General features: G+C 30.5%; 1 protein-coding gene across 1 annotated transcript; it reads left to right on the top strand.

Moving 5' to 3' along the window:
- Positions 1 to 8: 8 nt before the first annotated feature.
- Positions 9 to 8,782, top strand: LOC134685325 (radial spoke head 14 homolog). Its single transcript, XM_063544996.1, has 10 exons — positions 9 to 206; positions 1,209 to 1,314; positions 2,067 to 2,153; positions 2,940 to 3,074; positions 3,876 to 3,952; positions 4,585 to 4,733; positions 5,250 to 5,366; positions 5,729 to 5,843; positions 6,311 to 6,373; positions 8,080 to 8,782. The coding sequence occupies exons 1-10, from the start codon at positions 114 to 116 to the stop codon at positions 8,161 to 8,163; spliced, it is 1,026 nt and encodes a 341-aa protein (XP_063401066.1). The 5' UTR covers positions 9 to 113; the 3' UTR covers positions 8,164 to 8,782.
- The last annotated feature ends 5,414 nt before the right edge of the window (positions 8,783 to 14,196 follow it).

Below are 14,196 nucleotides of genomic sequence, written 5' to 3'. Positions count from 1 at the left end.
TCTAAACATGCGCCGACCTGCGCTAAACCATAGTTACCACCAAGCGGAAGTTGGTCGATATAAACAGGTTGTTTGTAACAGTTTGGTTGTTTGTATGAAAACATCCTTTGAAAATGGCACACACAGTTATTTCAGCAAAATATCCTCCACATATTGATCCAACAAGAACACCATTAGCTTATGGAGACAGAGCAGTTCCTAGACTGGTAAATTCACTATCAATTTTAACTTTTTCTTCATCATAATGACATGCTGTTTATGATGTTATCCTTACCTTACCTCTGTATCTTTAACGTCCTATATAGGAGAACCACACCAGTGTCTTCACAGGCACCAGTATGTCTAACATTAATATCCTCCACCTGCATGCTTTTTATATAGTGCAGTAAACATGGTAAAAGTCCTATACCATTGAATTTTTATTTTTATATATACAAGTTATTTACACATTGTTCGTATTATATTTCCGTATGTCATATCATCATCTGTTTTCGTATCAACCACATTTCGTCGGTTTCGACTGCATACACGTACACTGAGGCATGTTTTTCTGTTTCTATATTTAGAACAATAACACCACTACAACTTGACATATATTTAAAACATATTCAACGTCGCTTTTTAAAAACATTAGAACAAATTAAATAAAACTGACCTATTTAGCAATTTTTATTTAATGTCAAAAATTTGCATCACTAGAATAGTTGTGTAAAAAAATTCTGAAGGGTTAAAATAAAGTCCAGATATTAATTATTTTTGCAAGTCAGGCTCTGGATCTTCAAGACATACACTGTACGACTGTCATACATGTATGTTTTTTTTGCCGTTTTAATTACAAACCATCGAGTTAAAATTATCTTGCATAATAATGTACGTACTTAATAAGTAACAACAACAACAATATACATGATATACTAGAAAAAATAATAGATATATATATATGGATAATTTACAAACTATTCAAGCCAATACACTACTATAGTGTGTCTGATAATTTTGTCATTGTTTTGGTCCATAAAATAAACTATAACTAGCAGTGAAATTGTAATTTTATTAAATAAATTAGAAATAGATATATGGTTACCTATCTTTTTGGTTACTTTTTTCAGTAAAAATATTAATAATTTTAACCAGAAGAACGTTATTTGTCACAGGTTTTTCAAATTGTAAAAGCTACTATCTATCAAAATATTGATTTTTTATTTTAGAACAGAGAATTAAATGATTCCACATTACTTGTCAGACAGAGGGCTGTTATGTCACTATGTGACTACCTACATGACCCTGAACATATAGCAGAAGCTCTGGCCATTGGTATGTTAGAATATGTTTATTGGACCTGTATTGTAAATTCATAGATAAATTGTATAATTACATGTACAGTATAACCTGTGTTATCTGATGCACTGGAGGACCAGTACAAAATGTCGGTTTAAGCAGGTTCAACCCATTGTCAGAATATTCAGGTTTTTCTGCAAGGATATGCATATTTTGGGACTATGAAAATGTGTAAGTTAAAGTAGGATTTTGTAATACTCAGGTGTAGGATTAGATAGATTAGACAGGTTACACTGGACATGTATATGGGGGAAAAAAACACTTTCTTTAAATGATAAAAGTTTTGAAAGAAATGTAATGCCATAATTAGAAAAGTTTGAACAAGCATCTTTTATTTGCCTTAGAGGTTAATTTACATTGTCACTTTTGTGGTAAAACAAAAAAACAAAAGGGGTGTGGTTTACAATTTTGTCAAAAGTATTTAATAAATTATAAACGTTTGTTTCAAATGTCACCTATTACCTTAAACACAAGGGAAATATATAATTTTAAAATTGTGATCATGTTTATTCAGCCATATATACCAATAATGGGAAAATAAAAAGCAAAAATTATAAGACTAAATCAAGGATAAAAAGTTCCAAACTAGAAGCAAATTGTTAATTTACAAAAATATATAGAGCACTTATAATTGCAATAAAATGACGTTGCGTTTAAAGGCTTTTTTCACTTGCCCGTCTGCTTAAATAATAATTGATTTATTAAAGATTAATTTTCTTTCTATATAGGCACTGCTGAAAGTTTGAAGAAACTGTTATCAGACACAGATCTTACAGTTCGACAAAAAGCTACAGAATGTTTGTTTGTAATTGGAGGTGTGTTTAGTGTTAATAAGTCATAATTACCTGTAATAAAGTTGTTTTTACCATACAAAAAATGACATTATACATGCACCTTAAAATTTAAAGATTTATTATGCACATTAATACATATACATGAATTAAAAAAAACTGATCTAAAAAATTGCAAAAGTAATGTTATGACATTAATATAGTTCTAAGTTGAATTGCTCTTGCAACATGTTTTAGAGAGTTAGCCGTTACATACTGGATTTTTCTACAATATATTTATTTGCTAAAGTGAAAGAGGGGCAAAATATATCAGAGGGACAGTCAAACTCAAAAATTGAAAACAAACAGACAACACCATGGCTCAAAAATAAAAACACAAACAGACAAATAAAAGTACTTAAGACACAACATAAAAAACTAAAGACTAAGCAACAAGAACCCCCACTAAAAATTGGGGGTGATCTCATGTGCTCCCGACTGAATTAGATGCATTTAACACAATCTATGGTGTCAAATAACCAGTCCTTCAAATGTACTATAAATGTGAATCTTTTTAACACCTTTACACGCAATGGCAATGCATATACATTGTACATGTAGCCACAAAACTCAGACCAAGTTTAAATTTTGGTAGTGACACTTTAAATGTTCTTGATGTTTGTTTCTCTATAACATAATATGCAGGCAAGGGCATCATCTGTGTCTCAATAGAATATATTCTCCATTTAATTATCATATGAAATTTGACTAAGAAATAAACAGCTATGCGTAAATTCAGTAGATTAATATTTTGTTTAATTATTGCTATAGGACATGCAATTGGAAGAGACTCATTTTTAGCACAAGGAATTGTAGAACCAGTATCTAAACTGTTTGATGATAAGGAAGATGTAGCCAGAAGAAATGCACACCAAGCAATAGAAATGATCTCGGAAACACCCTTAGGTAAATGAATAATAAAAACAATCCTCATTAATGTAAAAAAGGTTCCAGCAAGTTTTTTTTATATGTATTACATATAGTATAAATTTTTCAGTTTATCTTATGAAGTTATGTCAATAAGTAAATCATCATAACATAAAAATTGAAATCAATTGTGAGGTAATTTTGAAAAGGAAACATGATATTCCCAGTATAGTAAGATATAAATCCCAAATGAAAGTTTTTTTTAACTATTAGCAGATTTAATTTGTTTGCAGTTAGTCTTCTAAATAAAGAATTTAAACAAATAGAAAATAACACTGAAAATCAAGGCCAAACAATGACCTGTAGTTGTTAACTTCTATCATATTTTTGACAAAAATCTATAATAAATAATTAAAATCTGACAAAGTCAAAAATGAAGCTAGTAACATACATCCTTAGTCCCTTGCTGTTACACATTAAAAGGGATTGATTTTCATTGTGCACAAAAGTGACTAAAGCCCTCAAAATCCTAACTTAAACCCTGCCCCCCCCCCCCCCTTTTTAATGCGAAAATACTTTTACACTTTCAAAATTCAAGTGACAAAATTTATTTGAAAAACTTTCATCAATGCAAAAACCCTTTTGTAAATGAGGAAAGTGACGAGCGCTAGCAAAATCACTGATTATATTCCAAGAATATGCATAAATTGACAGATTCTAACAAGTTCAAACAAAAGTTGAGTTCACTGAAAATAATTTGATACAATGAACAAACTCAGAAACAGTTAAATTTGTTTGTAATTTTTAATACTAGTAACACAATGTTTTGTTTACTTTCAGGTGCACAAGGAATAGTAAATGCCAAATTAGTACCAACATTAGTTAAAAAGTTATCTTTAGAAACAGAAGAAATAAAAGTGAGTATTTTAAAAGTAGCTGCTATTATAAGTCATATAGTTTATTACTGACACCTACAGATAAATCCATAAGGGTGAGGCCAAAGGCTGAATCTCCTATGTATTTTTTCACCCTCTCACAACATGTACAATTTATGTTTTATAGTTCTGCATATAATGTGCATTTTTGTGATCTGAAAATTTAATGGTTAATCAGGAACGTGGACATTGTTATGTCCTTATTACAAACTGCAGTAACTTATATCTGTTAAGATTACTTTGTGCCTCTTTGAATTTTCTGCTGAAATACTAAACATTGGTATATTAACTTAAGTTGAATAAGAAAAATTAAATTACAAAGCATATGATTAGGTAATATCAAAGGACAGTAATGAAAGAGCACAATGTTACAAAACAAAATATAGATATACTTTTTTTTTTATCTTAACCCTGGTTAAGATTACACTTGATAAAACAATAATTTGTTTCAATTTTTGTAAATTTACAGACAAAGTCTCTTAGTTCATGATGCGTTCATGACACATTCTTTATTTTAACTAACATATTTTTGGGGAGTTATTTTACCATTGTATTTAAAAACCAATGTTTTTTTATTCACTATAAGTTCACAAAGAAATTATCTTTATTTTCAGATATTAATACTAGATACCCTACATTTTTGCATGGCAGTTGACACAGAACAAGCATTAAAAGCTGGAGCCATGGAAATGTTCACCAAACTTTTAGAACACAATTCACCCGTAATAAGAGCCAAAGCTTCCAGAGATATTATGAATTTAAGGTAAGGTTACCACTGTTGCAAATTTTATTTAGTTATTTGCTGAAGTAAATAGATATCTGAAGATGTAGTATGAGTGACAATGAGACGCTCTTCATCCAAGTAACAATTTATCAAAGTAAACCTTTATAGGTCAAGGTAGAAGGTGAAGGGGGAACCTCACAAACTATTGGAGGGAAGATTATGCTTGGTCCAATCTGCCAACAAAAACCTGACATGACATAACTTGATATACAATATTGAAATTAAGTCAATTTATAAATATTATAAATTAATATAAGTCAATATTTAGAATATTAAACATCACTTTTAAAATAACAAAGCATATGTGTAAATCCTTATTCTATCAGTATGATACACCAATTTCACTATTTATATATAGGACTAAGGTCCTTAGTTCAACCTTTTTAAAAAGTCCTTTTTGAATTTTGTAAGTACATTTTAGTCCCGTGAATTCTTTATGTGGCCAGATGTACTGGTAATACAGACTATTGTACTGATTTATCTATTTACTTACAGTGTGCCTTTAGATGGTAAAAATAAGGCAGTTGAAGTAAAGTCAGTTCCAGAATTAGTCAAACTTCTCAAGGATAAAGATGCTGATGTCAGAGCTAACGCTGCAGGAGCACTTATGATGTAAGTTATACAATGCTACATGTAGCTTTCCATAGTTCTGAAGGGGTTATAAAAATACACAGAGACGTGGTATAATTGCCAATAAGACAACTGTCCACCAGAGTTCAAATAACACTACTTTTATCAATTATAAGTCACTGTAAGATCTCAAACAATGAGAAAAGCTTGTACCATTTTAGTCAGCTATAAAATTTTCTGGCCATGAAAAATGTGATAGATGTGTGTTTTTTTTAAGATACATTATCTTGTTTTCAAATCCTTAACTTTCAACTTTGAGTCTTTGTTATTAAAATATTTGTCTCTACTAATTATCATACACCATCATCAAAAGAAGATTCAATTTTATTATGTGTTTTTTTCAGGATAACAATTACAACAAAAGGAAAATACACAGCAATAAATGAAGGAAAAGCAATTCAACCATTGGTGGATCTAGTAGATGATGAGAAAAGTGAAGTTCGATTGAATGCATTAAAGGTAGAGTTATCTCCCATTTATTTGGATTTTTTTTCAACTTTTGAAAGAAATATTCTGAATCATGTATTCATAATTGTTTGGCATAATGGTTCTTTTTTTCTTTCTAAAAATCTTAATAGATTAAGGTCAACAATGATCATGAATTATAATGGAAATTGTTGTGCTATAGACAAAAAAAACAAGAATATTTAAGTTTCTTCTCTTTTGTTTATTAAGTTTGGAAAACTTCTTTGAATTTGAGAAATGTTTTATTGTAGTGATTTTGGAATGAAAATTGCAACATATTCTGAGCATCTGATTGATAAAGCAATACGTGTGTGGGCCAATAAGTTTCATGTAGTTAGTTTTATTTTTCTACAGAGGAGTGCACTCGTTTCTAATAAATTCAATGTCAAGATTATTGTATTTTATCATTAAAAGGTTTTGTTGAGGATACTTTAACTTACTATTTTGTTTTCTATTTTTAGGCTTTGACATGTTTATCAGAAGCACCAGAAGGAAGAAAAGTATTATTAGATCATGTGGAAAAGGTACTTATATTTTAATTTTGCAACAATCATTAGTTTTTCACACTATTTTCCTTTTTTTTTTATCATTTTTAAATTTATAAAAAATATGATTAAATTACTTTTACTTTAAAGACTTTATTTACTGTTTCTGAAGTGTTCAAATTTCGAATTATATCTTTATTTTAACTGTTTGACAGACTAACCAACTAACAAACCCTTTAAATAGACTCATCAAGAAGGGATATAGTTACAATACTGTTGTCTGGTCATTAAAGATGGCTTATTTTGGCGTTAATATTGATTCACTTATTGGGTCTTTGCATCGCAACTAAACACATTTATTCAAAAACCAGTTGTTGGCATGACACAGGTTATGTTCTTCTCATATATGTTATGATTGTATGATACTAAACTCCTAACGGGAAGGATTGTGCCTGATATTCATATGATGAAATCATAATCTTTCAATCAGTTTAATTGAAGTCTGGAGCTGGCATGTCAGTTAACTGCTAGTAGTCTGTTGTTATTTATGTATTATTGTCATTTTGTTTATTTTCTTTGGTTACATCTTCTGACATCAGACTCAGACTTCTCTTGAATTGAATTTTAAATGTGCGTATTGTTATGCATTTACTTTTCTTCATTGGCTAGAGGTATAGTGGGAGAGTTGAGATCTCATAAACATGTTTAACCCCGTCGCATTTTTGCGCCTGTCCCAAGTCAGGAGCCTCTGGCCTTTGTTAGTCTTGTATTTTCTTAAATTTTAGTTTCTTTTGTACAATTTGGAAATTAGTATGGCGTTCATTATCACTGAACTGGTATATATTATTTTCTCGCTACATTGAAGACCTGTTGGTGACCCTCTGTTGTTGTTTTTTTCTTTGGTCGGGTTGTTGTCTCTTTGACACATTCCCCATTACCATTCTCAATTTCATAAATGAACTTCTGAACAAAGTGCTTATCTATCAGTTAAGGGTGCTCCCGGGTAAAAATCTATGATTTTTCAAATATAGGATTTCTCAATTTTTTTACTATAAACGAACTTTATCATATACTTGATAGAAAACAAAAATAAAATAATGGGGTCACCAGTCATTTAAGCTTGCAATCTGCCTTTGAATGTAGCATGCATTTTTGTCTAGGAACTTTATTCTTGATAATAAATAGGAGAAATAGATGTAATATTAAAATAAAAAAAGAACTTTTAAATTACAGAAATCGCTTAAATTTTACAATTGTTAGGTTAAGTACAGCTTATTTGAAAAAAAAATAATAAAAATATAGGTCACCGATGAATTAAAAAAAGCTTTTCAATATGAGTGCCAAAAAAAGGGAATTTTTGGACCAAGGGGAGATAATTTATAGCTTTTTCAATGCTATAAACATTTAAAAAGTCATCTGGAGCCAAAACAAATTGATCTTTTGGTTAACTTTTGTAGCATATATAAAGTGACAACTACATTTGAAAATGCCTGTACCAAGTCAGAAATATGACAGTTCTTGTCCATTCGTTTTTGATGCGTTTTGTTATTTCATTTTGCCATGTGATTATGGACTTTGCGAATTGATTTTCCTCTCAGTTCAGTATTTTTGTGATTTTACTTTTTTCTAGTAGTGTAATAGATAATATTTGTATTGAAACTTTTTGTACCTTCAAGCCTCCTTAAGAGGTAATTCCTTATTTTAAGTTGGATACTTTACTAAACTTTAAAATCATTATATTACAGATAAAAAACAGAACAACAGATTCTATTCCTGCTGTGGTAAAAGCTGCCAATATTGCTGTCAAAGTGATCACATGGAAACCTTGAAATTTATGTCCTACTAGGGGAGATAACTGAGTCGACATTATTAGATTTCTTCAGGAAAAAACAATATTCTTATAGAAAACAATTTCTGTAAACAAACTTATGAAAAAACATTGGGAACTGATGAAACTTATGATTAGTTATGAGTAAAAGGAATGTGATTGATGTTAACGTAAGAACTGTATGAATGTTTACTTTTATTTCTAAGATAAACTATTTTGAACATAAAGAACTTTTTTGTATAGCCAAATAATATATACTTGTTCAAAGATTTATTTAAGAATGTTACTGTTTTTGTTTTTGTTATATATTTTGTAAATTTGATGTACAATTCCTGCCAATTTTATCATATTTTGTATTGAGAAACTTTTAATGGAATCCTTATATTTGACAGTGCTATCTTAAATTTTAAGCCAACTGTTTTAAGTTATGATTATTTTACAAAAACATTTTTGTTCTATGAATATTTTCACGGACATTTCTTAAAGAATCAGTAATGTTTCATACCAGGAAAATAGTATGTTTACGTCATTTTTGTTATTCATTGTCATATTGTATTACATTTGTAATTATGATGTCATATCTGTGATAAATATTTTTATATAAAATATGAAACATTGTTTATGTGTGTTTCTTTCTGTTTTTAGCTCACCTGGCCTAAAAGGCCATGTGAGCTTTTCTCATCACTTGGCGTCCGTCGTCGTTGTCGTCGTTGTCGTCGTCGTCGTCGTCTGTCGTCGTTAACAATTTTTCAAACATCTTCTCCTCTGAAAGTACTGAATGGATTTGAATGAAACTTAAGATGATTGTTCCTTAGTATATCCTGCACAAAATGTGCGCTTCGATTTTTGATCCGTCAAAAAACATGGCCGCCGTTACTTAAAATAGAACATAGGGGTCAAATGCAGTTTTTGGCTTATATCTCAAAAACGAAAGCATTTAGAGCAAAGCTGACAAAGGGTAAAAATGTTCATTAGGTCAAGATCTATCAGCCCTGAAATTTTCAGATGAATCAAACAAACCATTGTTGGGTTGCTGCCACTTAATTGGTAATTTTAAGGAAATTTTGCAGTTTTTGGTCATTATCTTGAATATTTTTATAGATATTAAAGATAAACTGTAAACAGCAAAAATGATCAGCAAAGTAAGATCTACAAATAAGTTAATATGACCAAAATTGTCAATTGACCCCTTAAGGGGTTATTGTCCTTTAATGACAATTTTTCACAATTTGTTCATCATATTTGATAACTTTAAAAAATCATCTCCTCTGAAACTACTGAATGGATTTGGTTAAAACTTAGCATGATTGTTCCTTAGATTATCCTGCACAAAGTGTGTGCTTTGATTTTTGATCCGTCAAAAAACATGGCCGCCATTACTTAAAATAGAACATAGGGGTCAAATGCAGTTTTTGGCTTATATCTCAAAAACGAAAGCATTTAGAGCAAATCTGACATGGAGTAAACATGTGCATTAGGTTAATATCTATCAGCCCTGAAATTTTCAGATGAATCAAACATCCAATTGTTGGGTTGCTGCCACTTAATTGGTAATTGTAAGGAAATTTTGCAGTTTTTGGTCATTATCTTGAATATTATTGTAGATAAAGATAAACTGTAAACAGCAAAAATGATCAGCAAAGTAAGATCTACAAATAAGTCAATTTGACCAAAATTGTCAATTGACCTCTTTAGGAGTTATTGCCCTTTAAAGACTTTTTTCACAATTTGTTCATCATGTTGACTTACTTTAAAAAAATCTTCTCTTTTGAAACTGATGTATCAATTTCAGCCAAACTTAGGCTAAATGAGTTTCAGAGTTTCAGAGTATCTAGTATAAATTTTATATTTCATTTCCTTGTATGTCAAGAAACATAGCTCCTATGGCTAAAATAGAACATAGGAGAAAATTATTTTTTTTTGCTTTTGAAGAAAATAGGACAATTCAAAGAACATTTAAATAAATTGAAAAGCCAAAATAATCATTGATGAGAGATAAAACAAAAAAAAATTCAGGTGAGCGATTCAGGGTCTTGAGAGCCTCTTGTTATTGTCCTTATTAAATTATATCAAAAAAAGAAATTTACACAATTTTTTGGAACAGATTTGGAACTAATTACATAGTTACAGCACAATCAATCATGCGTTGTCTCCCCTTAATTTCCTTATTTTACAAAGATATTCTAAAGTCTAATGATAAATCTATGTATCAAATAAAATCATAATAAATTATAGAAAGTAAAGTACACAGAAAACAGTCATACTTTAATTCCACTTTGATAGATAAGACTTTTACACAAAACCTTAGTTGTTTTATATTAAGCAAAAATCTGCACATTTTGATGTCTGAATAACAGCATTTCACAATCAATACAGTGGATTTATCTAAAAACAGATAATTTTTGTCGAGCCTGCAACTTTTTTGCAGAAAGCTCAACATAGGGATAGTGATCCGGAGGCAGGTATGTCGACTAAGGCGGCTACAGCGGCGGTGGTGGCGTCAGCTAACTTCTTAAAAGCTTTATATTTTAGAAGGTGGAAGACCTGGATGCTTCATACTTTGTGTATAGATGCCTCATGTTACGAAGTTTCCATCAGTCATATGTCCAATGTCCTTGACCTCATTTTCATGGTTTAGTGACCACTTGAAAAAAAAAGGTTCAGATTTTTTGTAATGTTGAATTCTCTCTTATTATAAGTAATAGGATAATTATATTTGGTATGTGCGTACCTTGCAAGGTCTTCATGCCCTTTAGATAGTTTTTCACTTGACCTCGACCTCATTTCATGGATCAGTGAACAAGGTTAAGTTTTGGTGGTCAAGTCCATATCTCAGATACTATAAGCAATAGGGCTAGTATATACGGTGTATGGAAGGACTGTAAGGTGTACATGTCCAACTGGCAGGTGTCATCTGACCTTGACTTCACTTTCATGGTTCAGTGGTTATAGTTAAGTTTTTGTGATTTGGTCTGTTTTTCCCATACTTTATGCAATAGGTCTACTATATTTGTTGTATGAGATGATTGTAAGGTGTACATGTCTAGCGAGCAGATGTCATCTGACCTTGACCTCATTTTCATTCAGTGGTCAAAGTTAAGTTTTTGAGTTTTGGTCTTTTTATCTAATACTATAAGCCAAAGGTCAACTATATTTGGTGTATAGAAATATTTTATGATCTATATGTCAGTGTCGCAGGTTTTATTTGATCTTGATCTCATTTTCACGGTCCATTGATCAGTGTTAAGTTTTTGTAATTTGGTCTATTTTTCTTAAACTATAAGTAATAGGTCAACTATAATTGTTATATGGAAGCATTTTTAGCTGTATATGTCTGCCTGGCATGGTTCATCTGACCTTGACCTCATTCTCATGGTTCATTGGTCTTTATTTAGTTATCTTGGTTAATGCTAAGTTTATGTGACAGTTGTAATAAAGCTTTATACTTAGGACTATCAACATAATATCAATGATTAGTAAAGAAGGCGAGACATTTCTGTGTGTGCACTCTTGCCAAAAAGTATTGTTATTGATATGACAATAAAGTAATTTTAAAATTATTGTTTGAGTTAGGTGTTTAGTTTCTTGGTTTGTTTAGCATTTCCAGTGAAGGGAAAACCTATCTAAAGCAATCATTCTGATTATATAGTCAACTAGATGGTATGGCATTTTCTCATTGTTGAAGGCCATATGGTTGCCTTTAAATGCTTACATCAACTTCATTTGATTTTGAAGTTTTATATTATTAGTTTTAGACTGAACGTTTTGTTTGTATGATATTCACATGTCACATATTGATAGGTTACTGATTAGTGAATTTAGACCAGATTAAGTCAGACGTTTGACTGCTATAAGACTGCAATAGGTCTCATCAGAAGTTGTTAATAGTCTGACAGATAACTTTGCAAGGACTTATGAAAAAAAATCTAATAAGACACTACATCTCAACTTGACATTAAACAATATGATACAATTTCTTTCAATTGCAAACTATATACTCTTGGAGAAATTTGATCTATTGGCTGATAACAAAATATATGTGGATTGACAGACATTTAAAAAAAATTAGGGCACCAACTTTAATGTAGGGTTCTATTTAGAAGTTTCTGTATATTAATCTTTTTTGATGTATTATAGAAAAGTCTTTCATTCTTATACTACCAAAGATTTTGATAACATATGGAAACATCAAGTCATGAACTATACTATCATAATTTTACATTTCCTGTTCCTCAAGTTAGTGAAAAGCTTATGTAATGACTACTCCTGTCAAACTTGTAAATAAAGGCAATAGTAGTATACTGCTGTTCAAAAGTAGTAATCAATGTAGTGAGAGAAAATAAATTCGGGTTTAAAACTAAAACAGAGGGAAATACAACAAATATAAGAGGAAAACAACAAAACAACAAAAACATTGAAGTGCAACAAAAAACAAATGACAATGCAACACACACAGAAATGAACTATAGGATAACAGCTGCCATTTTCTTGACTTGGTACAGGACATTTAAGAAAAAATGGTGGGTAGTATATAACATCATTAAAAATAGTGCCAGAACATCTGTTCTTGAAAGTTGCTAAGGTAATTTGCAAAAGAAAGCATGAAGCATAAAATCTAATGGTATGTGATAGGGTGTCACTTATCAAAGCTAGGTGGTTTATCTTTAATTTTAGCTGATAATTTCAAAAATTTGAGGAAATATGAAACCTCCTTACAATAATGTACAAATGATTAAAGAAAAAACATTTTTAATTGACATTGACATTATATCATAACTGCTGTACAAATTCGAAAGCATTAAATAATATATGGACCCATCGCCACGGTCTGATATTATTTTTCAAAAACATTTACTGTTAAGTTGAAAAGAGTACTTACGCAATTAATTATCTTTACTTTATTCCAAACAGTATAATAGTTGGTCCAATCTACAGTTATTGTGACTTTTGACGTTTTGTAGACTAATGCTTAATAAAACCTCGAACTTATATCATGGATCAGCGATCAAGGCTTAAGTTACATGGTTAAATCCGTATCTAAGATACAATACTTAATAGGTCAATTATATACTAGGTGTATGAAATGATTGTTAGGTGTACATGGCTGTTTGACAGGGTTCATATTACATCGACCTCATTTTCATGGCTCCTTTGACCATTTTTTGTCTTTATAATTAGGTCTAGCTATTTCTCAGATATTATAAGCAATAAGTCAATTATAGTTTGTGTATTGAAATAATTGTGAGGTGTAAACGTCTGTCTGGGATGATTCATGTTATCTTGGCATCATTTTCGTGGTATATTGGTCAATGTTAAGTTGTCATACATTTGTCTGTCCATCAGATACCGTTAGAAATAGGTCAATGTATAGGTTATGTCCTTCTCATAATTTTTTTGATAGTATGATATTAAACCCATAACAGGAGGGATTGGGCCTGATATTTATATGATGACGACATAATCTTTCAATCAGTTTAATTGAGGTCTGGAGCTGGCATGTCAGTTATCTGCTTGTAGTCTGTTGCTATTTATGTATCATTGTCATTGTCATTTTATTTTTATTTTCTTTTGTTACATCTTCTGACATCGGACTCGGACTTCTCTAGAACTGAATGTTAATGTGCGTATTGTTATGCGTTTACTTTTCTACATTGGCTAGAGGTATAGGGGGAGGGTTGAAATCTCATAAACATGTTTAACCCTGATGCAATGTTGCGCCTGTCCCAAGTCCGGAGCCTCTGGCCTTTGTTAGTCTAGTAAGATTTTTAATTTTAGTTACTTGTGTATGACGTTCATTATCACTGCACTAGTATTCATTTTAAAGGTGGTATGGGTGTCTTTCGCCATCTTGGATTGTAAAAAACAGAGAATCTAAGGTCCATATTTTCTATCAAGTTAGCAAAATTTGACGCAGGAATGCAGATTTTTAATGTGAATTTTCAGTTAAAAGAACCAATTTATAAGAATATAACTTATAAATATTAATATTTTTACAAGTGTAGATTATTTTTGGTTGTTTTTTTGAATATTTTCA

This window comes from Mytilus trossulus, chromosome 9 (assembly GCF_036588685.1).
Source record: "Mytilus trossulus isolate FHL-02 chromosome 9, PNRI_Mtr1.1.1.hap1, whole genome shotgun sequence".
Taxonomy (NCBI): Eukaryota; Metazoa; Mollusca; class Bivalvia; order Mytilida; family Mytilidae; genus Mytilus; species Mytilus trossulus.
The sequence above is the reverse complement of the archived record's forward strand: the minus strand, read 5'-3'. Positions and strand labels throughout refer to the sequence as shown.